General features: G+C 40.0%; 2 protein-coding genes across 2 annotated transcripts in view; one reads left to right on the forward strand and one right to left on the reverse strand.

The window, feature by feature from the left end:
- Positions 1-11,097, forward strand: part of LOC114929231 (tyrosine-protein kinase-like otk) — a 42,590-nt gene extending 31,493 nt beyond the window's left edge. Inside the window, exons 3-9 of the mRNA XM_029300708.2 lie at positions 3,287-3,410; positions 3,996-4,429; positions 4,660-4,956; positions 5,249-5,815; positions 5,887-6,162; positions 6,286-6,471; positions 6,560-11,097. Coding sequence (XP_029156541.1) covers positions 3,287-3,410; positions 3,996-4,429; positions 4,660-4,956; positions 5,249-5,815; positions 5,887-6,162; positions 6,286-6,471; positions 6,560-7,608 — 2,933 coding nt within the window. The 3' untranslated portion in view covers positions 7,609-11,097. The remainder of the gene's footprint in view (positions 1-3,286; positions 3,411-3,995; positions 4,430-4,659; positions 4,957-5,248; positions 5,816-5,886; positions 6,163-6,285; positions 6,472-6,559) is intronic.
- A 387-nt stretch (positions 11,098-11,484) lies between these two features.
- Sema1a (semaphorin 1a) overlaps positions 11,485-26,976 on the reverse strand; it is a 227,846-nt gene continuing 212,354 nt past the window's right edge. The window contains 6 exon segments of the mRNA XM_029300600.2: positions 11,485-21,254; positions 21,351-21,561; positions 21,642-22,255; positions 22,401-22,749; positions 23,500-23,641; positions 24,806-24,894. Of these exon segments, the coding sequence (XP_029156433.1) occupies positions 20,975-21,254; positions 21,351-21,561; positions 21,642-22,255; positions 22,401-22,749; positions 23,500-23,641; positions 24,806-24,894 (1,685 nt within the window). The 3' untranslated portion in view covers positions 11,485-20,974.

A 26,976-nucleotide genomic window follows, 5' to 3' on the forward strand; every position in this document is an offset into this window, starting at 1 on the left:
AGCTCAATCGATTTACATAGGGTATTAGCGGGTCTCGCGCGTTTAGATTTACGAGTCTATAAAAGAGCGCATACGTTAACGTTTTATAGACTCGTGGCGCAGCAAAAAGATAATTGTTTTACAGCACACCGCAAACTGATTAACGCGGTGTAAGTTATTACCGCGAAACTCATTTCGATCCCGCTCTCGTCGTCGAAGCGTCTCTCCATGTACTCACCGAGTCTGCACTTTGCAGCGCTTTGCGTCGGGAGCAAAAGGGATAGGGCACGAGAGAAAAAAAACTGCCGACGACAGGAGTTTGCCGCGATAGATGGTGATAAAAAGATCGAATCGGGCTGAGGGCATCAAAAAGTGTTAATGCCATCTCGGAAAATCCCTGAATTGTTGCCGCCTCATGAATGACAGAGCATGTGCTTACTATAGCAAAATAATCGGATTTGCTTCTTCATATTTAATTAATTTAAATATTAGTTAATTTTAGCGAATAAGTTTAAGATTTTTCTGCAGCGTTATTTGTGAAATAATAGATATGTGCATGGACAGATATTATATAAATTCTTTCTTGCTCTTCTTAATTTAAAGATAAAATCGATCAAAGGAAAGGATATTATAGAGACGTATATCATCGGATACATTAACAATTAGTAGTAGAGTCAGATAATTTCTGAGGACGCGATGATTTTAAAATAAATATGCAAGGGATCAAAAAGACTCGCGATCTGATATGTGAATAAGATTTTATTTAATAAAAACGAAGCCCGCAAATTAAGATGTAAATCAAAAGCTGCCGTTATAGAGCTCGACTTTCGCGTCGTGCGGTAATAAATTGTTGGCGCGCTTTGTAGAAGCGCGAATCGTTATACGTTCGCGGTAATGAGTCTATCCGAGTAAATTATCACACGCTTTCAAGCTCCGGGAATCGCGCGGATTTCGATGCATGATGACGCGCGCGCGCGCAATTTGCGACGCAACGGGGTCGTTCGAATGCGATTTTCTTCCCTTCCGCGCCCTAACGACCCGCGTTTTTCTTCCAACTATTGGCATATTTTTTAACGAGGCCCCAGACACGCGTAATTACGTTTCATCTTACCCCGTCGAGGGATAGGCACCCGACCGATCAATTTCACGCCGTCGACTAATGAATCAAATTAATGAACGAAGCCTTATCGTCCTCACGGTCTTCGGCAACTGTTGCCCTGTGAATTACAACGGCACCCTCCGTCCCTAACCGATGTTACATCCCCGCCTCAAAGTTCGATGAATCGAGGAGGGGCCTTGACTTTGCTTTCTCCTCCATTAAGGATTCTCGAATATGTAGATTCGACAACTATTCATCCATCTGCTGCAATCGATGAGTTATCGTGATTCATCGTGTCCCGCTAATATTATTATTATTATTATTATTATCCCCCTCGCTAATTTCCGTAGTTTTTAATTTTCACGATTTTTTATATCAAATTACGATATAAATAAGAAATTAAAAATTGTAGTTTTTCTTATGAATAAATAGAGGACATGGCTAGTATGTGTGATTAAATGTATATAGATTCATCGTGTCCCGCTAATATTATTATTATCCCCTTCGTTAATTACCGTAGTTTTTAATTTTCACGATTATTTATGCAAACTATGAGATAAATAAAAAATAGATAATTTTAGTTTTTTTCTTATGAATAAATAGAGGGAGTATGGCTAGTATGATTAAATGTTCTTCCCGAATCGATACGAATTCACCCCACACTTTCGAAACCTCAGCATTCTCCTGCCGCAATGTAGACATAAGAAAAAAAGAGGAACCCGACGCGAAGGGCAGCCGGCCAAAACTCTTCGGTTTTTCCTTCGAAGGTCCCTTCTGTCCTTCACAAATAATATATAGAGACGCATCTCTGACGAGCTCGCATGCGACATGTTCGCGGCAAACGGCCGCAAGTAGAGAATGGGAGCACATTCTCTCTCTTTTAGTCGGTGTTTTATTTGACTCGATTAAATTCGTCGAAAGAGAGAGAGAGAGAGAGAAAAGTGCACATTTTCAGAAGGACGGCGGGTTTTGATCCGGTTACAAAAACGGAGAGAACGACGACAGAAGGAATCAACCTGACATTCTCAGGACTCGAGCGTCCTTTCCTACTTTTCCTCATCTCCTTTACCTTCCTATCCTTTCTCTTTCTCTCTCTATATCTCCATCTCCCGATCCGACTCCTATCTTTAAGGGAATTGCCTTTCCTTCCCATTGTGTCCTGCGCTTCTTTTCCATTTTAGAATTCCAGAGCGAGTCTGGCGATATCCACGGCGGGTTTATTCGTCGATGCGTCCTTCCTCCTTGAGTGGCCCCACGGCATCGAACATCGTGAAGAAATTGGTGCTCGTTTATTTCGTACGCCTCTCTCCTTCTATAACTGCCGTCGTCCCGTTCTAATTCGATTTTCTTTGCCGAATGGTACAAAGAGGAATGCCAGCGGAAAAAAATTGCTCCGCACGCATCGCGCATAATTACGCACCAAGTCGCAATATATATACATATATATATTATATCGCATATAATTTCCAAGTTATTAGCCTTATAGATTCGCCGCATCTAATATCCGCGATATTAATAGCGCATATAAAAAATAATTTCTTTTTATATCAGCGCACACACGCGAGCTTGTATCACGTGTACATGATAGCGTTGAATTTACACGAAACACGTGCTCTTACAGCGTACTTATATACGAACAGCAAGTTGTGTCATGAATAATAATCGGCAATAATTATTGTTATTAGTATGTGTGATATACAACACTTTTTACCAGTCTCTAATATTAATTTTTTTATGTAATAATTAAGGTACACATTGAAATATATAATAATATAGTTGCTGCTAACCCGAGTCGAATCTTTTTTTCCTTTTTGATTTCAATTTTTAATCTAACATTAAATATTTTGATATTTTGTGCAGTCAGATTTAGTCCTTTTTAAAAGTATTTAATTTAAATTGTTCATTTAGTGTCTATTTTTTCTAAGTATAAAGTATAGAAACTAAATTCTTATATAAATTAAACCTATCGAAATCCTCTCTCGAGTTCATAAACGGCAGAAAATTGAGATTGAAAATGGCAGTTTAAAGTTTCGATTCGAGGAAAACATTCGATTAAAAATTCATTTCGTTTATCCACCTATATCCGTCGTATAACGCAAACGTACCACACAACAAACACAGCGTGTATGCACAATACGCGGTATAAATGTTTGCTTGATTAATTGGTAATTATCGCGTCATCGAGGCACTATCGATTTCTTGTTCCAGGGGTCAGCGAGGCGAGCGTGCAGCTGCAGCAGCCGAAATTGCCATCCGCGATCCGCGTGGGCAGCGAGATCGAGCTTCGATGTCACGTCGACGGTTCCGGCGAGATGAGATACGAGTGGTTCAAGTAAGTTATTCTTGGCCTGCTCCAACTTTGTCTATTTACCCGCGCGAATCCCGCGCGATAACGAGGACCAGGGAAGCGCAATAATGTCGGAAAATCCACCGGGATACGAAGGACAGGTACCAAGTTTCTAACGTTAGAGCTGACATCCGACGCTTTACGGAACCGGACCGGTGAATTATAAAGTGACACTCCCCTTGTGTGCTTGTCGAGAGTTTCCTCCCGTTCGGTGTTTAATTACGTCGGAAGCACTATGAAAACAAAGATTTTGCATTTTTTTCCTTTCCCAAGACATATAAGTCGATTCTCGAAAGTTTTATTGCTTTTTTTTGCGATGTTGTCTCGATTCGTCCTGTGCGTTATATTTTTGACAGTTATCAGCTGATTTCTGTCAAAAAATATTAATTTATTATGCTAATTTTTGTAGACATTTTTAAAGAATAAAATAGTATTGAAATGTACATGCGCGTTATAAAATTATAAATTAAACACCACGATACTAGTCGTGTAATGACAAAATATACATATGTATAATTTACCAGAATTATCGTACGCAAAAAATTAATAAAAATGTTGCTCGTTTCACAGAAATACAGTGAGTGTGGCACGAAGTGATCGCGTCGACATCAAGAAGAAGAAGCTGCATATACATAGAGCGATCGCCGAGGACAGCGGGATGTACACTTGTCTGGCCAAAAACGAGGCGGGCTCCTCGCCGATGACGGAAAGTTACCCGTTAATCGTTTCCGGAAATGAGACTGCAACCATCAAGGTCGTTCCGAGAAATCTGATTGCCAAGCGCGGCGAGCAGGCCACGTTACACTGCGTCTTCGAGGACGCCGACGAGGTGCAGTGGTTCTTCAAGGAAATCGGTCCGCTGGAATCCGATGAGGAGCGGACGATTCTCGAGAACGGCACTCTCATCATACACGCTGCCGATCAAAGGGACCAGGGATTTTACTCCTGCCACGGAACAAGGGACGAGATTACAGTCAGTTACACGGTCGAATTACAAATTGCCTGTACGTGCCGAAATATTTCTAAGTTGTGTTTAGAGAACAATAAATATTTAATATATTTAGAATATATATGCATGTATATAATCTATGTACTCTTAAATTTTATATTAATCGAACTATATACGAGTCATGTTTTTTAAATGGCAATTTACAATTAGAGTAAAACAATTATTAATTTCTTTTTTTATTTTTGAAAGTTTAAGCAGAATTTTCCAGACAAATAAAATTTTCAGATTTACTAAACTTTTCAATGGCCGCCTTCGAACCGAAACGTCCAACTCAATTGGCAATTGTTGGCGAGGAACAAGAATTCCAAATAAGTTGTCTGGAACCACTAGGGGTTCCGCCGCCTAAAGTTTATTGGAAGGATCCCACAGGACATATAATAAGCGACACCGGCTCTGTACGTGTACAAGACAACACGCTCATCATCGCAAAGGCAGAAATGGGCAAGGACGACGGCAATTATACTTGTGTGGCCGAGAATCTCGCTGGCGAAACGGATATATCCGTCCAAATAGTGATATCCAGTAAGCTTATATGATTCTACGAATAGATAAAAAAATATAATACGTCTTCTTTTAAGATTCAATCAATATTATCTAATTAAAATTCTTATCATATAATGATTTAAAAGAATTATATATATTTATTTTCGTTGATTTTAACCCCGTCGAGTATCAGTAAACTTATATGATTCTGCAAACAGATAAATAAATATAATATGTCTTCTTTTAAGATCCAATCAATTTTATCTAATTAAAATTCTTATCATATAAGGATTCAAAAGAATTATACATATTTATTTTCGTTGATTTTTAGCCCCGCCGAATATCGAAAGTTCCCCAGAATCGCTCAGCGTGATGGAAGGTGATTCCGTGACATTAACTTGTTCTTACTCCGGCATGGAACCGCCTGTAACGCATGTGCACTGGTTGAAAGACGGGACGCAGCTAAGGGAATCGGGCGGGCCGACTAGATACCGCGTGACTGATAATCACGGCAATGTTACATTGCACTTCAAGACTGTTGATCTTTCCGATAGGGGACACTATATGTGTCAAGTATTCACCACGGGATTCCCGTCCCTGTTTTCGTCTCCGGCCGTTCTCACAGTCGAGGAGAAGCTCAAGTTCTCGCCCCAGCCTGTCAATAAACGCCTAGAATTCGGTTCTACGGTGAAGGTATCGTGCAAGGCCCAGGGTGCCACGACTCCCACGGTGAAGTGGGTCAAGGAGGGCGAGGACGAGGAATTCCCCAAACACGTGCAGGATATCAATGGCACTCTGCACTTCAACAACGTTCTGATGGAGGACAAGGGTCGATACACTTGCATCGCGAGTAACACTCAGGGATCCATCAATCACACCATTACCATCGATGTAGTTAGTAAGTATCGGTGCTTATATCGCGAGTGTGTGGAACGAACGATAAATTAACATGGACATTGTCTTCCGTAGTCGCACCAAAGTTCACGATGCTACCGCAAAATCCAACAGAAGCAATCGAGGGATATCCAGTAATGATACATTGTGCTGCCGAGGGTGATCCCAAACCGACCATTCAGTGGGATAGAGATTCCCGTATGAATAATATAGATAATCCTCGTTCCCAAGTATTCAGTAACGGAAGTTTGTACATTAAGGAAGTATATCTTAGTGATGAAGGAAAATACGGATGTACTGCCGGGAATAGCGGTGGGCTGAAGCGGGAGGAGGTTCAATTAATTGTGAAAGGTATTTTTTTGTTTAACTATTACATTATTCATTTCAATTTGTAAAATATTATTGAGCTATTTTAAATTAATTAGACGTCAAAGCAAGCTATTTTTTATAACGATAAAATAATTATAATTTCAGCTGGAGATAATTATAGAGCTGATATGGATTTGGAAGTTAGCGATGATGGTTCGATGATGACGAAGACGGTAATAATCACTCTTAGTGCAGCCGCAGCGTATATGGTACTCGTCATTGGTCTCATGTTATATTGCCGTTATCGACGTCGCCGCAGGAAGCAACAATACTTGCAAGAGCAAACCGAAGGTATGGTCAACAATATTCACATATATGCAATAATTTAACAACATGATGCATATATTTAAGTTATAACGTACATATCTTTGAATTCTAGACAAAATGGAGAATGGTGAAATACCGGAGGAACAAACGGAATTGAAAGAAACCGGTAATAAAGCTAATTCGACGAGTAAGAAGAAGGAGAATCGCGATTCTCACAAGAGTGACGGCGCGGATACAGCCCAGAGCCAAAGTAGTAACCAGTCTAAGAAATCCAAGTCAAATTATGACAAAATTGCCGCTTCGCGAAGCAATCTGAAAGAATTGAAACCTCTTGGGCGAGGTGAATTCGGCGAGATTTACGCTACGAAATATCAGATCGATGGCGACAAGGAGTCCTTGGTTATGGTCAAAAGTCTCATAAACACTAAAGATGAAACTTCTCTTCAAGAATTTAAACGGCAACTGGATCTTCTCCATAAGCTTAATCATGAGAATGTCGTGAAATTAATCGGTCTGTGTCGAGAAGAGGAACCCGATTACATGATTCTTGAATACACTGACTGGGGTGACCTGAAGCAGTTCTTGATTGCCTCGCGAAAAGACAGTAATCCAAGTCCGACGCATGAAACGAAACCGCCGCGCGCGCCTCAGTTGTCTGTGGCACAGATACTGTCGCTGTCGAACCAGGCTGCAAAGGGCCTGAAACACCTAGCCGATAACCGACTAGTCCACAAAGACATAGCCGCGCGTAATTGCCTGATCGCCAGCAATCTGACGATCAAAATCTCGTTGCCGTGCATGACCAAAGAGCCGTATCAACAGGAATACACGAAGCATCGAAACCAGGTGATTCCGCTGAGATGGTTGCCTTACGAGGCCGTGTATGAAGACGAATATTCCACCAAGAGCGACGTGTATTCGTTCTCCTGCCTGGTCTGGGAGATGTTCCACCAAGGTGAATTGCCATTCAACAAGATGAACGACGAGTCCGTGCTGAGTCAACTTAAGACGCAATCACTCACATGGAAACCGCACAAAGCGGCACCGCCGGCTCTTCAGGAACTACAAACGCAATGTTGGGCGAACGATCCGCGCGAGAGACTCACCTTCGACGAGGTTGTCTCGAAAATAGGAGAAATTGTAGTCGACAGCTGCCTGTAGTCAGGAAACATGGCTGTTGAATTATGAAGCGAGGCTCTAAATATCCGAAATACTGCAATAGGGGTAATGATTGTGCGGAGCTGTATGTTGAGAGGTAAGGCTGATGAGCGCCGATGATTTACGCGGCGGTGACCTATTCCGAGCGAGGAGAGGAAACCCGAAAATGCCGCGGCTTCGCGCGCACGCGAAAATAATTAACCGGCTTTCATATTAAACGCTTCGTATCAATTATATACACGTATAATGGATCGTAGGGGGAGTCCATCCTTCTTTTGTAAATGGAAAATGCTTGCTCATTAATCATTGAACGCGCGAGAATTAAGTGTTTCAATGACGTCGTCGATACGTCCGATACGCGTGAACCGTGATGTATAGACCTAACGCGGAACTCAATTCGCACATCTCGTACGATTTTACGATACACTTCGTTACATATGTGATCGAGTGAGTAGCATCTCTCTATTATACGAGAAATTTTGATATATTTTATATATATATAATATGGAGCTCTTGCGCATAAAGGGCTTCGCGCAGAGATTCATTTATTATCATTGTATTTTAAGCATTTTTAGATTTTGCTACCTTGTTACACGAACGTTTTGCGAAATCGCAATGATCGAGCAATCTCCGTCTTATATCGTGATTCTTGAACGGGGTATCTCGATCTCTTCTCTCTATCGTTTCCACATTATATATTACGTATCGGATATTATATATTACGTATTAGGTATTATTATATAGTAAAATCATTGGTTCCACAATAATTATTCATATTACAGTATTTTATATCATGTCCACACCACTAGCTCGATAAGGGAATAATATTTATTTCGAATAACGTCTCTCCGCTGCATTGACTGTTGTAACGTCGGACTAAGTAACGAATCTGTATGGGCCCATTACACGTTATTACGCAATTAATGCAATACTTATATAGTATACAGTATCGATATAATTAATAGATATATGATCACCACACATCGAATACTCGTAAGGTATGTTAATCGTTAGCCGTAGTCGGGAGCTGATTACGCGGGAACATTTTGCTCGAGATTACGCGGATGTTCTCGATTAAACGTCAGTGATCGGACTCGGCATTGCAACGACACGCATATTAAGAAAGTATCACGACCATATCAAATGACGAAGGAAATCTTATCTCCGCCTACATACTTTTACACGCGCTACTCCGTTAAGACACACATATAAAACTTAAGGATTATTTATAATATATACATATATATATATATATACATATATATATATAAATATATTTATGTGTGATAAGGACGTAATCGACCATTCATATTTGACAAAACAAGACGGCCTTGTATATACCGATGGTATACGCGTAAGTTCTCTTTAAGCGCGAAAGACTAGCATGAATTATCGTGTTAATTTTTACTTAATAATGCGATCATTCGAATCCCCGAATGATTTTTTTTATTGCCGGAAGAAATTTCGTCGTGTTGGTACATCAGAGAAATGAAAGGATCACGAGGCTGGATGCTGGAGCGCGCGAGGAAATGATAACGATACAAGATATAAAGAATGATATTCGAAAAAACTTATTTTTACATACGAAAAATTTTAGAATCGATCAGACCAGGCGAATTGTCGCTCGCGATATTTTTGTGCATCCAAGAGATTTATTACGGTTTGATAAATGGCGCGAACAATCTACAATGCAACGGTCCAATAAGAGGAATATACCGAGTATATAAATATATATTCAACCCTCCGTATTATCCGATTTGTACAACGAAAAGCAACGTTCGTATTTTAACGATAAGTTGTATAACATATTGTTCTCTATATTTCTGCATTTATTTCTACTGTGCTGTAATAATACTTACACGAGATTATGAGATACGCATAATGATTGCTTCTTCCATTCTATACAAGACTTAGATCGATAGTTCGAAAGCCAGATTTGAAGGGTACAAAGGAAAAAAATTACCGATAAAGATAACATCTTTTAATTGTGCAGGATTGACAGCGACAGAAGTGCTCGTAACGAGAAAGAATTGATGTGCGACTATTAGTATTACGATTCTAATACTTGTCGAAGAATTAAAATAGAGTCATGCAGAAGAAACGTGGTAGCATTAGTTCGGCTTTGTTTATCAATTGGAAATGCGATTGATAAATTATCACGATTATCGTATAGTTTCACGTACGGATGAGATATGTATGAGATCGTTTTTGACAGAAAAAAAACGATTGGCATAGCTTTTCCGATGTCAATGACATGTTTCTCTTTTTAATAGATGTGCAGAGAGTAAATCATTTTCATCAAAAAGTAACAATTAGATTGTGAAAAAAATATTATGAAAAAAGGTAATACATGAAATGTCATTTTTGACAAGCTGTTTAAAAATTCTTTCGAAAAACATGTTTTTCAGAAATTAAACTTTTAACAACTCTAAGCGAATCGTCGGCTTTATGCATATTGATAAATATATGATGTACTCTATAAGCATATATAGATATACGAAACACTGCCAATGAGAAATACGCGATTGTTCTCTAAATCTAAAGCACCTCGTCATACCGAGCATAACAAATCACGAAGACATGTTACTTGCATGAAAGCATCGTCGTGTCTTCATGGATACTCAATTAAGAATATGTAAAAGCACGAATAATCCTTCGAGTATCAACGAATTATCAGAACTCGTGGCGTCTCTACGAGCAAATTTTATGCTTCCTAAATGTTTGCTATATACATCAGAAAATATTCTTGTGATCAGTGATGGTGAGCGTACTTAAAGTAAGTAGTATTGTGCTTTGTAGTTGTGTGCTTTTTTAGATTTGATTTGATCAACAAAATTCGCGATGAACATGTAGGAAGAATTAAAAAATATTTGGATAGAAAGCTGATAGAAATAGTTTATCGAAAAGACAACGTATTTAAAAATTTCTACAATTAAAATAATTCAGCATTTTTACATCGAACAATAATTTTTATCACACGTTCTGAATGAAAAATAATCAAGTATATACAAGAGATATTCTCTGGGTAAATACTCATATTTAAGTACGATCTCTATCAGTGCTTGTAACATATTAGCTATGCTAGGAATATACCTTGCAGCGATCTAGCTCGTACTACGAGTACGTAAAGTTAAGGCCAATTATCCAAGTCCTGTGTGCTCATATCATTCGCTCAGATATTCTCTTCATCGTGAACGACCATCACTGCCATAAAGAAAGACAAGCAAGCTACAGCGATTAGCTGTGCCGATGAGTTTGATAAAAACTACCAATTATGTCCAATGTGTCTAGTCATATACGATGACAGAATGAACAGCGTACGAAAAGCTCATTTGAATGACGTTCTTATCCTTGAGCGTTCCAAATCGATTTCATTTTTACAGTATTTTGTAAATATTTGTACTTTTTTATCTATAGCGACACAATACATCGTACTTATGAATTTTTGGAATAGTATGTGCTACGATATTAAATAAAGATGAAAAAAAAAAAAATACTTATATATAATGTGTATGTATCACCAGATTATCCTGATCTACTTCAGAATATCCTTATCCCACATTAAACATTATATAAATAGGGAATAGTATATAAGATTTCTTCTTCGTTTTAACTTCCAAACTTCTAAATATCTAAAAATTTAACATACCTGTTTTTTATAATTTATTTAAAAAACGTAAACAATTTTTATTTTTGTTATAAAATAATATTATACAAATTGCGCATTAGATTCATTCTACTAAATAAAAATAAGAAATCTAAAATCTGAAAGAGATCGATTTTCATCATTTTTTTCTTGTACTTACGTAAGAAACGTTCAATGAGAAAAAAAATATCGTGGAAAGAGGATTTTTGCGAATAGTAGAGAAAGAAGTGGCATATATTACCTAATCAAATTTATTTTTACTTAATATTTCATGGTACAGTCTATACCTATTATGATATATAAAATAACGTAGTCATCGAATGCAAATAGATTCAACGAAAGCAAAAACGTCGACTGAGTAGCGCCTAGAAAAGTAAAGTGATTGAATGTCGGAAATGAAATCTATGTAAATCGTCGATGCGAACGCAGTAACGTGAGAGGTATGTGTTTTCTTCTTTTTTTTTTTTAGTCATGTTTGTATATTTATATATAAAGTCTAAAAAAAGGATGAGAGAATTACTTAATCCTTTAGTACTTAATTCATTAATATAGCAGCAGCCTCGCTCTCTATATAATAGTACTAAATATAATAATGGTATAATGAGTTAATTATCGTTAATATAGATTATTAACATTATAAATAATATAATCGTCGGAATCGTATAATAAACAATGATACAAGGTATATATATTTTTGTCGTTTTAATTTTTTAAATTGTTATATAGTAATAATCACAATAGCGTATTCTGAAAAATAGATTAGGGTCCCGTGGGCAGAGGGCGGAGTGCCTCGTTTCCGGACAATTTCTCATTTTTTTTGCACTTCCGCATATCTCTCTCTCTCTCTCTCTCTCTCTCTCTCTCTCTCCTTCGGTATCCGGTCACGTTTTAAAGTTCTCCACGGGGGACCCGGAACCTCAAGTTGGACGAGAATCTGAAGAACGATCGTAGGTCTCGACCAGGTCGTACGAGCGGTCCATCTCGTCTATGTCGGTTTTAATTATGCGCACTGTAAGGACTCGAAACAACCACGAAGAATCACGCTAGGAATCCAACAGCGTTCGACTGCATCAACGTGACGACCGTCGTCGTTTCTTAACGATAATCGCTTTCTTTTTCTTTGCACATGGCGAGGATACAAAACGTTGCAGGAATCAATATCGCACCGCTATTTAGGAGCCCTTTAAGGGATATTGACTCGCAAATGAATGAATTGTCGTGTCCTTCATCGAGATATGACGATGAGAAACTCGACAAAAATAGTGCTCGATGTCGCTTACAATAAACAATCCGTCGTTTCATCGTTGTATCGATGCGCGATTTACAATGTTCTTCCGCGACATATCGGGACCTGTACAGGTATCGCACATGCATTTGCATCCAGAGATGCATTTCGATTGTAGAATGTGAGACTAGTTGCGCTGGTATCTTGCACTTATCCCTCCCTTTTCCTTCCCACTTGACTTTTACACACTTCCGTTCTGTCTTTCCTTTTTTTTATTTTATTTTAACCGCGTCTCTGCCACTCTGCCTAGGGAACCCACTATAACAGGGCACTATGAACAGCAGTCTGCTGGCTAAGTGACTTTCCGAATCTACAATCATTCCTCCGCATTCTCTCGCACTTTTCCTCTTTCTCTCTCTCTCTTTCTTTCTCTATCACACGATCAAAATCCCTTTCACGCCCGATTCTTATACACTTCTCCCTGTCCCCCGTCTATTATTCCTTCGCAAGTACTCGCTCCATTCTCACCCTTTTCCTTCCTTAATCTTGCTCTCTCGTTCTCTCCCTCTCTGGCAGTCTCGCGTTTTTTTCCCTCATCGATCTCATCCGCACCGTGCGCTTCTCTGTAAACCTACCGATTCGATATTAATAATTCCAGTCTATAAATTTGTATTTCGCGCAAACTTAAAAAACGATAACTCTTACACGAAGAATGTAGAAGAAAAACCATCGCGTCGCAAAGTATAAAAATATAGTAAAAGGTAACTATACGAGTACGATGAGTTCTAATGAGTCAAACAAAAGGAAATATCGAGAGTGCAGGAAAAGAAAAGAAATATCCAGCTCGCGGACACGAGCGAAAAGTCGTGCGGAAAGAAAGCCTCGCTTTCGTTCATTCCCAATATAATTCCCTTGCAAAACGAACCGTGATTCAACAACACGTGCACGCGCACCCAAAACTCACCATCATCCAAAGTGTCCCGCGAAATCTCGCGCGACGTCTAACCATCCCCAGAACCGTCACAGAAAAAATCGACAAAAGCTCCCCTTCGCCAGCATGCTTTTCCTATATCAGCATTCACACTACGTGTCAGCCAATAGTAAACCTCTACTGTACCTTTTTCGCGTTTATGATATATTTTATACTTTACTTTTTTTAATTATTTTTTTTGTTCGTTAATATTAGACGTGCCGTGTCTCTACCATCAGCCTACTGCCAAACTACTTATCTCCTCTCACATACTTCCGTCTCCTTTCTCCTCCTTCAACCTTCTCGCACGCTTCCTCTTCTCTCGCCGGATATCCTCCGACTATCTTTCTCTGTCTTTCTTCTCTCGCAATTTATAAATAGTATTGTATTATTAATATATCATCATCCCTTCGTGTGTCGTTACAATATAATTATCGGCAATATTATACCTTCATTATTAATGCAATATCGCGTAATTATTTAGTATCGCTCTCCCTTCGCCTTTTTTCTCTTTCTTCCCTTCTTAATCCATCGGGTAAGAAACTTCGTTCGTGCAAAACCGGCCTCGAGAAAAACGTTACCTTGAAGCACGCGAACGTACGAACGAACGAACGAACGAATGAATGAATGAATGAATGAATCGTCACGCTGCTGTGTGCTACACAGAATAAGTGTCTGCGATCGATTAATGGTGGTTGCTCCGATCTTCCGTGTTCGAAAAATGTGATTTATAAGTACGGCGGAGACACACACACACACATACATACCTATCACACACACGCACACACAACCGTGCCCGATTAATTAAGTCGAAGAATCTTCCCAAATTGCGACTCTGGTCCGCGATGTGCGGCTACTCCACGTGACCAAAGAGCTGTCATTCGCCCTCATCTGTCAATGTTGGATTAGCTCGTCGCAGATAGAAAGGGATTTCTTTCTTTCTCGCAGGATGTTTCCTTTCTTTCGCATCTATGACAAATTTGCCGAATAATCATTTTAATTATGTCGACAAATCAACATTGAATTCACTTCCTTGGATCACGTTGATACGCCATACGATCGTGTTACACGATTTTATATATATTTTCGCTGACAATGAGACATAACTGATGCTGATCGGATCAATTGACGTGTACGTCGTGTGCTTGTATCCATATATATGTCGCGTGCAGAAGTGCGTAGAGTGATAACTGCGCTATCTTGATTGAAGAGCATTTTAATATACAGTCTACGTCTTTCGTTTTCTTAATCGTGACTCGCCGATCTTCGTCAAGTCTCGTGTCGCGTCAATTTTGCAAAATTCTCGCAAAATTTCAGCATCATCGGTCTCGCGAACGACACGACGTGTGAGCACGTCTATAACGAGTAATACAAGAGTAATAACATACGATCGGATCGCGATCGTGACGCTCACGAGATCCTAGCCGGACTTTGCTTGGAGACAAGTCGAACGACTTGATCTTGAACAAATGGGAAATCGCGAGTATCTCGATCCAAGTTAGGCGACACACACATGTTACAAACACACTTCGCGGTGTTTCTTTTCGCTCTTGCTGATGCATGATCTAAAGAACCCTTCTCTTCGCCGATATCGTCATCGACGAAAACGATATGGTGTACCAGAGTCGCATTTGGGCGCTTTTCCACGAACGGTTACTTTAAGGATACACATGGCCGATTAAATATACAGACCGGCTTTTTTTTTTTTAAAGTAGCGTATTCGGGACGCACACCTCGCACGCCGAGCTTCTAATTAGTTACAGTAAAAAATAGCGTAAACGGCACTGTATTAGGAAGAAGCAAAATACATGTTACATTCTCGTTATTTTATCGTTGATAAATGCTATAGTGTTTTTTTTTTCTTTAAAAATCTTCTGGTATCGCAATATTGTTATTACATCATTATGATTATTCTTAAGTATTAATTATCATATTGTTATCGTTATTATTATTAATTATTATTATTAGTATCATTATTATTAGTGCTCGCTCATTTTACAATATCGTGTGGGGGTGGGTGGGCCCGGCGCGTCCCGTACATCATTCCCCTTTGGAAAAAACATCGACACTCTTCTATCTCACGCTTGTCAAACTTGTGTGAACGCACGCCGGGAGTGGGAGGGGGGTGGGAACGATGAATACAGTCATCCCCCTCATCGCCCTTTTTTTTTCATCGATTCTTCCTCTCCTTCTCACTTAATTACAAAGCGCGAAACGGGAGTCTTCCATTCCTCCGCGGTCGGTCGTCGCGTTTTTTTAATGATTAACAGTCGCGAGATTTTCTCTGGCCGTTGTGGCGTAATGGAGTTTTCGTTGAAACGCGAATTTCGAAAAATACAATGTCCTCTCTTTTTTTTCTCTCGACTTTTACATATACACATAATCTATATATATTTTATATGTATATATATACTCTTCGGTTCTCTTATGGTATGCTACACTTTAAATGGAACGTCTGATCGGCGAAATCCTCCGACGGCTTTGGAGATTTGGGGATGACGGAGAAAGGAGGAAAGGGAGGGGGGAGAGATGACCGCAAAGAGAAGAAGACTCCCGTTTCGGATATTCAACGCTAGTAGTAAATTTGTTTAACATTAGGTACTAATTCTCTCCTGCGCTCTTTCTCTTTCTCTCTCGTTCTTTCTTTCTCTCATTAAGTGACTTACAATTCGTACAACTCGCCTATCATGTAAAACTATGACGCCTAAGATGTTCGAATTAACGCTAGATCTCGATAATAATCAGATCGGATAAATTAATAGTCGTAACTGTGTATGTATCAACTAGGCTAGACTTCGACGGAAAAATATATTTATAAAAAGTTATAATATCATTAATATTTATATACGTTTCAAGCGTTCTATATATATATTTATTTATATATATATATATATATATATTCATTTATTTATTTATTTATATTTATTTATATATTTATATATTTATACGTATGTGTGTACCATTACTAATCTTCTACTTATCTCTAAGCTTTTCCACATCTCGCGCGAGAATCTCATACATACTTAATCTTTTATCCGACCTCCCTCTTTAATCAAGAAGATATCTTGCGCTTTTCTAAGATTCATTTCTCTCTTTCGCAATTTATCATAAGTAACTGGCTAAACTCGTTTCCGTTAAATATACAGACAAATAACTCGGATTCGAGGGATTGAAATTAAATAATGCATGAAACACACATCATTACGTCTTCCGCGATATTCGTTTAAACGTAAAAATCACGTGAAGCTTATAATCGAACAACGTTCTTTACACGTCCTCGTTATAACAATGCCGAACAAACGAACTCATTTACATCTCGTGAGTCGAGAATCGCCTCTAATCGACTTCATTGGAATCGCGTCATTGTCTTGGATGGAATCCGTTCCTTATTGGCTTAAACAACATGAACGTTTTTTTTTCCTTACGAGCTCCTTGAACACGTTTATACAAATCTTCGTTTTTTTTTTTACTTATTTTTCTTTTATTAAAGCATCAACGCTTGATAGTAATATCGTAAGCTTATTAGACTTCTGACTTTTTATTTTTTGAACACCGAGCTACCGCTACACCTCTCATTATCTTTCTCTCTCTCTCTCTCTCTGTCATCTATTCTTTCACTCACGCATGTACACATACATACATACTCTTCCTCTCGTTCTCTCTTGAAAAATATTTCGTGGTGCACGAACGCTCTGTTTTTCATGCATTACTTGATTCCAACGTTTAGTAGAATTCTACGATCTTAATATCGCGAGTGTCTCCCAACTAGTGTGTCATCAACGTTATTAAAACTCGCTAATAAGGTGAACATCCTTACACGTGTGCCTCTCTTGTGTCAGCTTCGCGTACGAGTGCGCGTGAGTTCTTGTAATAACTGTGTAAGTCGAGTCTACATATGTGCAAGAGGGCCACCTTCCTATCGTTAATGAATACCGTTTTGTGCGCCTTCTCTAACGATTAACCATCACAATGTGTGACCAACGATGTTTTAGTTTACAATTAATATCTTTGGTATCATGCCTGAGTCTTCCGTTTACGAAAAAATCACTAAACAATTGTTAAAACCCCTTATTCGGTACGTGTCGTATCGTATCAAACTTAGAAAAAATTTATATCGTTCGAACGATGCGAAATAAGCCATTAGAAACGCTACTTATAGCTCCCGAGGGATAATTAAACGTATCTGCGAGACGACAATGAGTGTCGGGTCGATTATATGGCAGCATCGAACCACATGGAAAAAAACCACATGGGAGTGTTTTGTTTTGAGTGTTTGAGAGTCATGTTCCTGTTATCGCTACTTGTTTCAAGCACAAAGTATCGGGTTTATCCTACGATTACAATGTACCACGTGGCAGTTTACATAGATATTCCAACAATTATGCATTGTTTCACAGTCATTAGAACAATGAGATAAATATGTTCGCATCATCGTTTTATTTCGCGCTGAAAGAATATTATAGTTTATTAGAGCAGCTGAGAGCTTCAACAATTCGCTTTTCGCGACTTTTGATAAATTTTCGTTAGCTTCTTGACGAAGCGTAATAAAGAATAATTTGTGCTTGGAAACGGGAAACACTTAAAAAAGTTTGATCAAACTGTTTGTATGCAAGAACAAAAATGTTTCTCGTTCATTGTATAAAACTTGTAAGAAGAGGAGAAATATATCGAGAGATTCGCCGTTGGGGGATTTGTTCAGTCTTACGGTTTGAGGGGTAATTTTCGACGAGTTCTCAAGATATATTTTAACATTAAATCAACGAATTAAACGAAAATGATTAGTAAAGACAAAACAGTAGTAGGATGTACAAAAATTTTACAACCTGTATCCGTGTACTTGTGTGTACTGTGTGCGTGTCAGAGTTCAAGTTCGATTATTCACAAAATACCACGATGAGCGATGAAAGACAATCTGCTGGAATGTGGAGATTTTTCGCGACACCGTGGAATTGCGGGAGACCGAGAGATGTCAGGAATCAACGAGAGCTTCGATATACCGTGTTATATTATGCGTAATAAAGTAGATACGAGAAATCGTACAAAAAAAAAGGAAAATATATATTTACAAAGCACAACGACGAATTCTTGTGAACAAAAGACCGTGAGTTTTATCACCACGTGCGCCTGTCTCGTCTCAGATCCGTCGAGAGAGTCCCCTGAGTTAAAAACCCTCTCCACGTCTCTCCCATTTTCCGGATGCATGGAAAGCATCTCGTCATATAGAATATATCACATACACGTTTATTTCTAAACACACCGAAATAAGAAGCACTTTAAGATAGATGTCTACTTACACCATCGGGCCCAGGTTAGATGGACTGATTTTTCGTTTTTTTCGTTTCCATTCTCTTTTTCTTTTAACTCCTAATTGATGTATGCTTTGTATATATGTATTATGTACATATAAGCGCTGTGCCTCTCACTTTTTCTTTCATTCTCTCTCTCTCTCTCTCTCTCTGTCTCTCTCTCTCTCGCGCTCGCTCGCTCGCTCTTTCTTTCTCTCTCGCTCTCTATTACGTATATGTGCAGGCGTTGAGAACGCGCGTCTCCGAAGCGTACATAGAACTAGATGAACCGACATTCACATACGAGAAACTAGAAATTAGTATCGTTTTCCGACGACTATTTTAACGTATCTATAGACAGCAGCAACATAGTCTGTATCTGTTGACTGCTATCGTTGGATACATCAGTTAACGCATCCATAATTCACGCAATATAGCAATCTCCACGATTTTATGATTCAGATTTCTGCATAATGTGATAACAAAATATCACGAAATTAAGGGAAAGAACACTAAAAAGAATAAATTATGTTGAAAAAATGATGAATTTTTATTAACGCTTTTAAAAATCGCATAAAACCATTGTAAAACTGAATCTAATAATTCAAATGTAATTTTATGATGTAAACGGTCTCCTATACGATTTGTCAATATATATTAAATATATCAATATATTATAATATGAATATATTTATAATTAAATATATTACTAATAAAATACAATAAAATAAGACAAATAAAAAAACAAGTATAAAGACAGAGACGTTATTATGTACAATTAATTAAATGCATTGATCCATTTGGCCAATCGTGAAAAACATTTGGCCAACAACGTCGATAATCGTCATGATCGTCTTTAATTTCGAGGCACGCAGAAGTGTTACGTGATCTATAATGGCACTATCAATCACTCGTATTAAATATTACAACATTAGAAAAATTGCGTGTTTCGAGCTTGCGGATAGTCTCCTTTAATTGACTTTATGAAAAAAGCCTCATCGTAGTACTATGTTGTGTAGCTTTACACTTATCGACTTTGATACTGTCAATTACTAAAATAGTGGAGATTACGACATTTTGTTGCGAACCGTCGCATAACGTTCGCACTATTTTGTCAATCGAGCCTAATCACCAAAGTTTGCTCGAGCTTTTACACGTTCGAGCATCGATAATTTCTTTCTTCTTTTTTTTCTTTATTCTACTTACTTTATTCTTCATTCTTTTGCGAATTAGTGCTAAAGATCTACGATAACCGACAACCGCTATGCTAAAATGTTTACGCTCGCCTTATTTTAGTCTTCAACGTGCACGAGATAATCAAGCTACTGATCAAACGTAATGTCTACCGAAACATTTCCGGTTGGAATGTCGTTTCTAGAATTATGAAATGCTGTATTATGACGCTGTGATGGATTTGTAAATGGGCGAAAATAAACTGCCCTATGCACGGTTGCTCGACTCGATGTTTTCCAATGCGATAAGCAATCAATTTGTAAAAGATAATTTCCTTGATCGATTTTTGTTATGCAAACGAACGGTAACATCTAGACTCGATCGACGCGAAATTCCAACGTTCTAACTTATCGTTACCATCAAAGCAACATTAGTATGTCAAAATAAAAACCACAAGCAAAACAAAAACCTTCAAGATACAAAAAAAAAAAAAAAAAAATTTTTTTTAAATTTAAAAAAAAATTAAAAAAAAATACTGCGACATCCATTGAAGTATTGCGATATTTCTGGCCAGGAGATTATTCTTTCGATTATTCAATTTATATATTTCGGAATAACGCGCTAGGACTGTAGAGCGCTTTCTCTCTCTCATCCCCTCGCGTCATCGAGCAGAAAGCAGAGTACGACGACCATCGTGATGACGACGGCGATGACAATGATGATGACGACGACGACGACGATATCGGCGGCGACGACGACGATGACGACGATGACTATGATCGATAGATGAAACTGCATGGTGGTGTTGGTGGCGGCGGTGGCTGTTGGCCGCTCATGGCAATCGGTACGAGGGTGGGCGAGGGTGACGAGGAGGGAGGGGACGGGGAACTCGATGATACGCTCGACGATGGCGAGGGCGATTCCAGTGCCCTCGGCCCGGCGAGCTCACGATTCGACTGTCCCCCGGACGTCACAGCGCGACTACTTCTGCTGCCCGTCGTCGCGTTGTGGCGATTGCGCGCTGGCCGTCCTAGACTCCGGTGACGGCCACCCCCCTCCTCGCTCGTTTCTCAGAGATAAACCTTCTTGACGCTGCGCGTGGTCGCAAAGCCATCGTTGCGACGATACGCGTCACCCTGATGGGAGCGCAGGGTGCCGAAATTGTCGCCACGCGGTCCCCCGCGGAAACCATAACCATCTGGGAACTGGAAGAGAGTCTCCGTGGGTGTGGGCGGTGGTTTCCTCATCGTACCTTTCGGAGATTGAAGCTTCGGCGGTTGCGGAACCAGCACCGGTTCCGCATAGGTCACCTCCTCCTGCGGTAACAGCTTTGGCTCGGGCGCCAGCCTGCTGAAGGTGGATAGACAAACATTACTAAGAGCGGCAAATTGAAAGAGTATTCATCCGTAGAGTCCCGTTCCTTTAACATTGAAATGAATATCCTACCTATTCACGTTTTGCCGTTGCTCAAAGTATTCGTATTCCGTGTCCGGATAAGGTAGATTGTCGTCCTCGTCTTTTCTGCACTTTCTCCCACACAAATAACCGGCTACGAAACCAACGAACAACGCGGCCAGTGCACCGGCTACCACAGCCATTACCAGAGTCTCTACGGAGTATTGTGGAGGAGGTGTATCAGCTGCGGATACTTCCGGACCTGCGAATAATGGAATATGAATTCAAATATATAAGAAAGAGAAATATCAATTCACATACAAGTCCATCGCCCAAAAATACCTGAATTGTCCTGTTCCTCGTCCTGCATGATATTGATAATTTCGCCGCCCGGATTATCTTTGTTCGGTATCGAGTCTTGCGGAAACTTGTTCTGATTAGCGGATATAGCACCGACGCTTCCGGCGTCCTTGTTGAGACTCTTGCTCGGTGGACAAGATGCGTGCGTCCCCGTCGCGACACTCTGCAGGAATCTGCTGGCGTCCGTTGACGCCGGGCCGACCAACGCCCTACATTTGCCCTCCACCTTATCCCAGGCGCAATACGGATCTTGAAGAGCGACGCACTCGCTGCAGGACAATATCCTGTCGCTGTAGCATCGATGGAGTCTCAGCGCCTGCACCTGACTGTCGGCGATGACGACCAATCGACCGTCCTCGAGACCGTCGCCCGCCTGGGAGGCTCGCACCACCTTGATGCCGCGAACCGGCACCGTTTGCGGGAAAGCTTGGATCTCCTCGATCACGACCGGACTGACTTTCTGATGAGAATCCGCGGACTCGGCGTTCACCGCCTTGATCACCTTGCCGTTGTCCGTGCCGATGAAGAGAACGTCGTAGGTCTTGCCGCCCGGAGTCTTCACTTGAGGATCCACGGCGATCTGGGTGAATCTATAACTAAGATCGAAAACATGTTAACGATCATAAATTGACGCAATTTAATAAGCGAAGTAATTTATACATGTAATGATGCATTTTGCTGTACGCGAGAAACATGAAGAATACTTAAAAACGTCTACAATCTACGATTTTTTTCACGTACTGGAAACTGGTGCGTATGACGATCGGCTGGCCGAAAAAGCTCGGCACCGATTCGTCCATCAGCGAATGCGTGTTGATGAAGTTGAGTGTCAGATCCGGCAGCGTGCGCGAGTCATTGGTGCATTGTCCTGGTCGCGGATCCGGTACCTTCGTATCTTGCACCGGTAACCAGTTGGAATTTAATGCACCTTGTTCCTTGAAATTGCCGGCGAAGGTGTCGGCGATATCCTGCAGGGAGAAGGCGCACACCGCCGAACCGCTTATGCTGTTCACCGGCGTCGTAAAGGTGCCGTAGATGAGTTGCGCCGATGTGCCGCCGTATTGGCCCGATATTAGCTCGGTCGTTGACTCTGCAGTCGAGATACGCTTCAAATTACTTGGGGAAGAACGTATTCTCGCGGATAGGCAATCTAGGAAGTTTAATCCATCGCGCGCAAATACACGGAGGAGAGAATTCTTCGTTATATTTTACAGCAGAATTATGCTGCATTGTTCAATTTATATAAAATATGTTTATCACTTTCTTGACATTTATTCTACTTAAAACACTCAAAGAATCATAAGTTTTTAATATATTTTAAAATTATTAAAATTTTGCTATGTACATATATTTTAGTAAAATTGATTGTGCTAAATATTATTCAATGAAACTCTTATAAAATTCTTCCAATATCATATTGTCCCACGATTATCATGAATTTTGGGATAAATTCTAAGAGAAAATTCTCTCTGTGTGCAAATAGGTTTTCAAAGATAGCGCATTTCTATTAAAACAAACATCGATATAAATTTCTCAATTAAGAATTCTGAAATAAAGAATGGAAAATTCTAAAATACAATCAATATAGACAATTGTTAAATTATCGGATATGAAAATTAAAAGGCTTCGTGAAACAAGTTTAAACAAATCAAATACATAATTTACAATTAGTAAAAGAAAGTGTATGAATGAAAAGATATCAATGATTTTGAAATGTCGAGCATATTTATCAATTTATTACGATTCAAAAGTATGCATAAAAAATTAGGATTCAGATAGAGCGAACGATAAAGTAAAAAAGTACATGCTTCGTTGCGCGAACGTACACATGTTTACTTACGTATCTCGTTAAAGTAAAATGGAAAGTCCCCAGTAACGGAGCAATTGAGCCGCGACTTGAGGAAGGAGGTCCACCTGTTACGGAAACGATGCGGTCCACCCCGGTCGTATTTACAGACTCGCGCCACGCGAGAGTAGACGGCCTGCGAATGTGAAAATTGCCGCTCGTATAATAAATTTTACTGTGCAGAGTGTGAAATAAGGAAATTTTATTTCTAAAAAAAATAAAAAAAAAAAAATATATATATACGCGTCACAAGAGAAACGGACAAACGAGGGCAAACTAGTTTTAGCTTTTTACGCGCGCTATTAAAGTGACACGCACGTTCCAAGCGGCACAAAAGATTGCGTGAAAGGTTGCAAAACAAACAAAATATTCTTCACATCCAAAACTTCAAAAACAAAAAAAAATATATATATATATCTATTCGCGAAGTCACGTAAAAGAGCTAAAAACGAACGCGGTTTAAAGGAGAGAATTTATCCCGTGCACCTTTAATTAAAAATAGAATTCGCGAGAGATACATAAACATAAAAAAAAAAAGAATGCGCGAGCGTTTCCACGATTTCGAGATGTTGGAATAAATTATGAATTTATCGCCGAGAGATTATAAATTTATTCTCCGAATCGCATAAGATAGTTCCCCGGGAGAGGAGAATCGCAATCTTTACCTAGTAATGCCGCGTTCCAACTTTTTCTCCGCTTTGAGATCCGTCCGGGATTAATCTTTCGCTCGTCATAAAATTATGCGTCGTTATCAGAGAGGTATGGAAAAGCTCGCGCGCAAGCAGCCTTTGACAATAAGTCGAGCTTGATGACTTAAGCTACGATGAGTCCCGCAACTTTCCGCCGTACGAGAAAGAATATACGTCTGTGTGTAAGTGCGGAAGTGACGCGCCTCTAAAAGCCAATTTTCAATGCGAAACGACGGGCGAAAGAAGCGTAATCGTCTTACTCGGACGTTAAAAATCGACCGAGGAAGAGAATAACAGCGAGCGGTTACGAAACTTTCGCGAAACTTTTGTGCGTATTATCCGACTCCGACGCCAAAGTTAATCTTATCCGCGCGACGCGATTCTTCTACTCCATTGTTATCCGCTGACCGTACGCTAATTCGCCGAGCAAAATATCGCGATGGGGACTTTTATCGTCCAAATTTCGACCATCGTCAAGGATGTGTGCAGATACATACATATAGCTTTCGATAATAAATAATAATAGCTCGTGTTCTATATATAAAAGCTGAAACTGGAATTTGAAAACAAAACGTATAGAAAAGGATTATTAATCGCCGACGATTTCTTACCTTGCCGCAATTGATATATTCTACAGCGGTCTCCCTAAAGAAGAAGTAGACGAAATCTCCTTGGGACATGGAGCTCACAAAGTTCGGTGCTGCAATTAGAATATGTAGCCATTATTACTAACTACTATTGCGGTAGTAGGGAGATAGTAAATGGCCCCATAAATTCCCTTTATAAATAAATGAGCGTAATAACCACCTACTGGAACGCAATCGATGGCGTGTAATAAAGCAGACAACGCTCATACAGTATCCTGAAAATAAGGGGGAGGAAATCTCGACGCGATTTATTTAAAAACTCCCATTTCCACTGGAGATTGCGGCGAACATTAATTCTCTCTAAAGAGAGAGAGTATGGCTCCGAGAGAAGTTAATGACGACGCTAGGACCAGGGTTATTTATGTTAACAAATGCTTACCCTGATTGTACAATTAATTTCGACATAATCGTCGGTATAATTAATTGAACGTAATTATACGACGGTTTATAAACGCATCAAGACATTCCCGTTGACAAACGACGTATTAGTGTCCGTTATGAATGTTTCGAGAGAACAACAACACACTTGTACGCCGATCCATTCCTGCTCCATCTGGGTGATGAAAATAACGAAGAGGAGCGGAATCGAAAGAAAGAGTTTCTTCGTCGTTGCAGGGTATCGTACACCCGCGACACCCAGTACAGGGCAACTTCCATCGCCAATAAGCCGGCTGCGCGCGTACCCTATATAAAGAGCCCTTTTATTTTCTCTCTCGGGTTATTTCAACGCCGTCGCCCGGTAAAGCGTCGCCACGTCGCGGTTCCGCCGTCTCGGTCGGCCGCCCGATAAAGTGAGAAAACTTTATCGATTTATTAACTTGACAGGGTTTTCATAAGCTTCTTAGGATTCATAAAGTAATATTAATCTCGCCGTGCCACGTAGGTATATCCGAACGACCCGTCGCTCTCCGCCCCATAAATTCTCCTCGTTTTACCCCAACCCGTTGGCGCGCGAGAGAGGAGGCTCTCTCTCTCTCTTTAGCTTCCCTCTGGCTCTTTCTATCTGTCGCGCAGCGCCTTCCTTTCCGCCTTGCGACCCATGTCGCATTTAACTGCGCGCCACCGTCGAGAGACAAAGTGTCGTAGAAAATTCGCGGTAGGGGATCCATCCTTCTCGAAAAAGGAAACACTTTCCGATTTTCTTTTTCATTTTTTTTTCGTCCGATTAGAAAAATGCTCTTCTAGATGTCACGTGCACGTCAGACTCGCCCTTCCCTTCGTCCGAAGCCAATCGTCCGGAGATTTTCGATTCGCGATTTGTCGGAGGAACGACAACGAGGTGGATAGGACGAGCGGCGGGATAGAATTGAATTTTCGACGGACGGAGAGAAAATCAATATTGTCCAACGGGTGGAGAAACTTGATTAGAGCTCTCGTACACCGTTCAATTAAAATACCCTAGCGAACCCCCTACTCCTAGTAGAACCCAACCCCCCGTCGTCTACGCCTCGAGCAAAGTGACGTATCAATTTTAACGCCACGACGACAAGAAGACGGCGCTCTTCTGAAGTTTGAATTTTCGTATAATACACCGTGGTACATAACGCCGAGAAAACTAGTTTTTAATTTATTAAATCCACAAAGAGAAGGGAAGGGGGTTCTCGAATATGGGTCTGCGCGAATATATGAACTCTGAACGTCGAGCGAACAAAGACGCATGGAATAACCGTAAAAATCATATCAGCGCGATCTTGCAGGGGAAGCACGAAAAAAATCTAGAACGTCTACAGCGTTAATTAAAATCGTGTTTCAGTTTAATGAAAGAGAAAATCGCGTACGGAAACCGCACGATATGCCGAAATTAAAAATATATATTCGCGCATAAATTTGAGAAATTGAAGCATCCATCTGTCATATTCTATTATCTATTTAATATTCAGAAGAATATTCTATATAAAGAGGCGACCGATCTCTCATGCACCACACAATATCCGTATTACGATGCAACGGAGGCGTATTACAATATCTCCAGGTAAATTTCGAGCCGGTGGACACGGCAAGGAGCTGCTGCGCCTTCGTTATCTAGAGCTCGCAAGACCCATGAAATAATCTTGGGGCCAAGCACGGTGGGAGAGAGCTTAGGGAACACGCGCGGTTAATCTCGGAATTACACCGTGTGGATTAGAGACATTACC

This window comes from Nylanderia fulva, unplaced genomic scaffold (assembly GCF_048542155.1).
Source record: "Nylanderia fulva isolate GAGA-0341 unplaced genomic scaffold, ASM4854215v1 Scaffold14, whole genome shotgun sequence".
NCBI classification, from domain to species: Eukaryota; Metazoa; Arthropoda; class Insecta; order Hymenoptera; family Formicidae; genus Nylanderia; species Nylanderia fulva.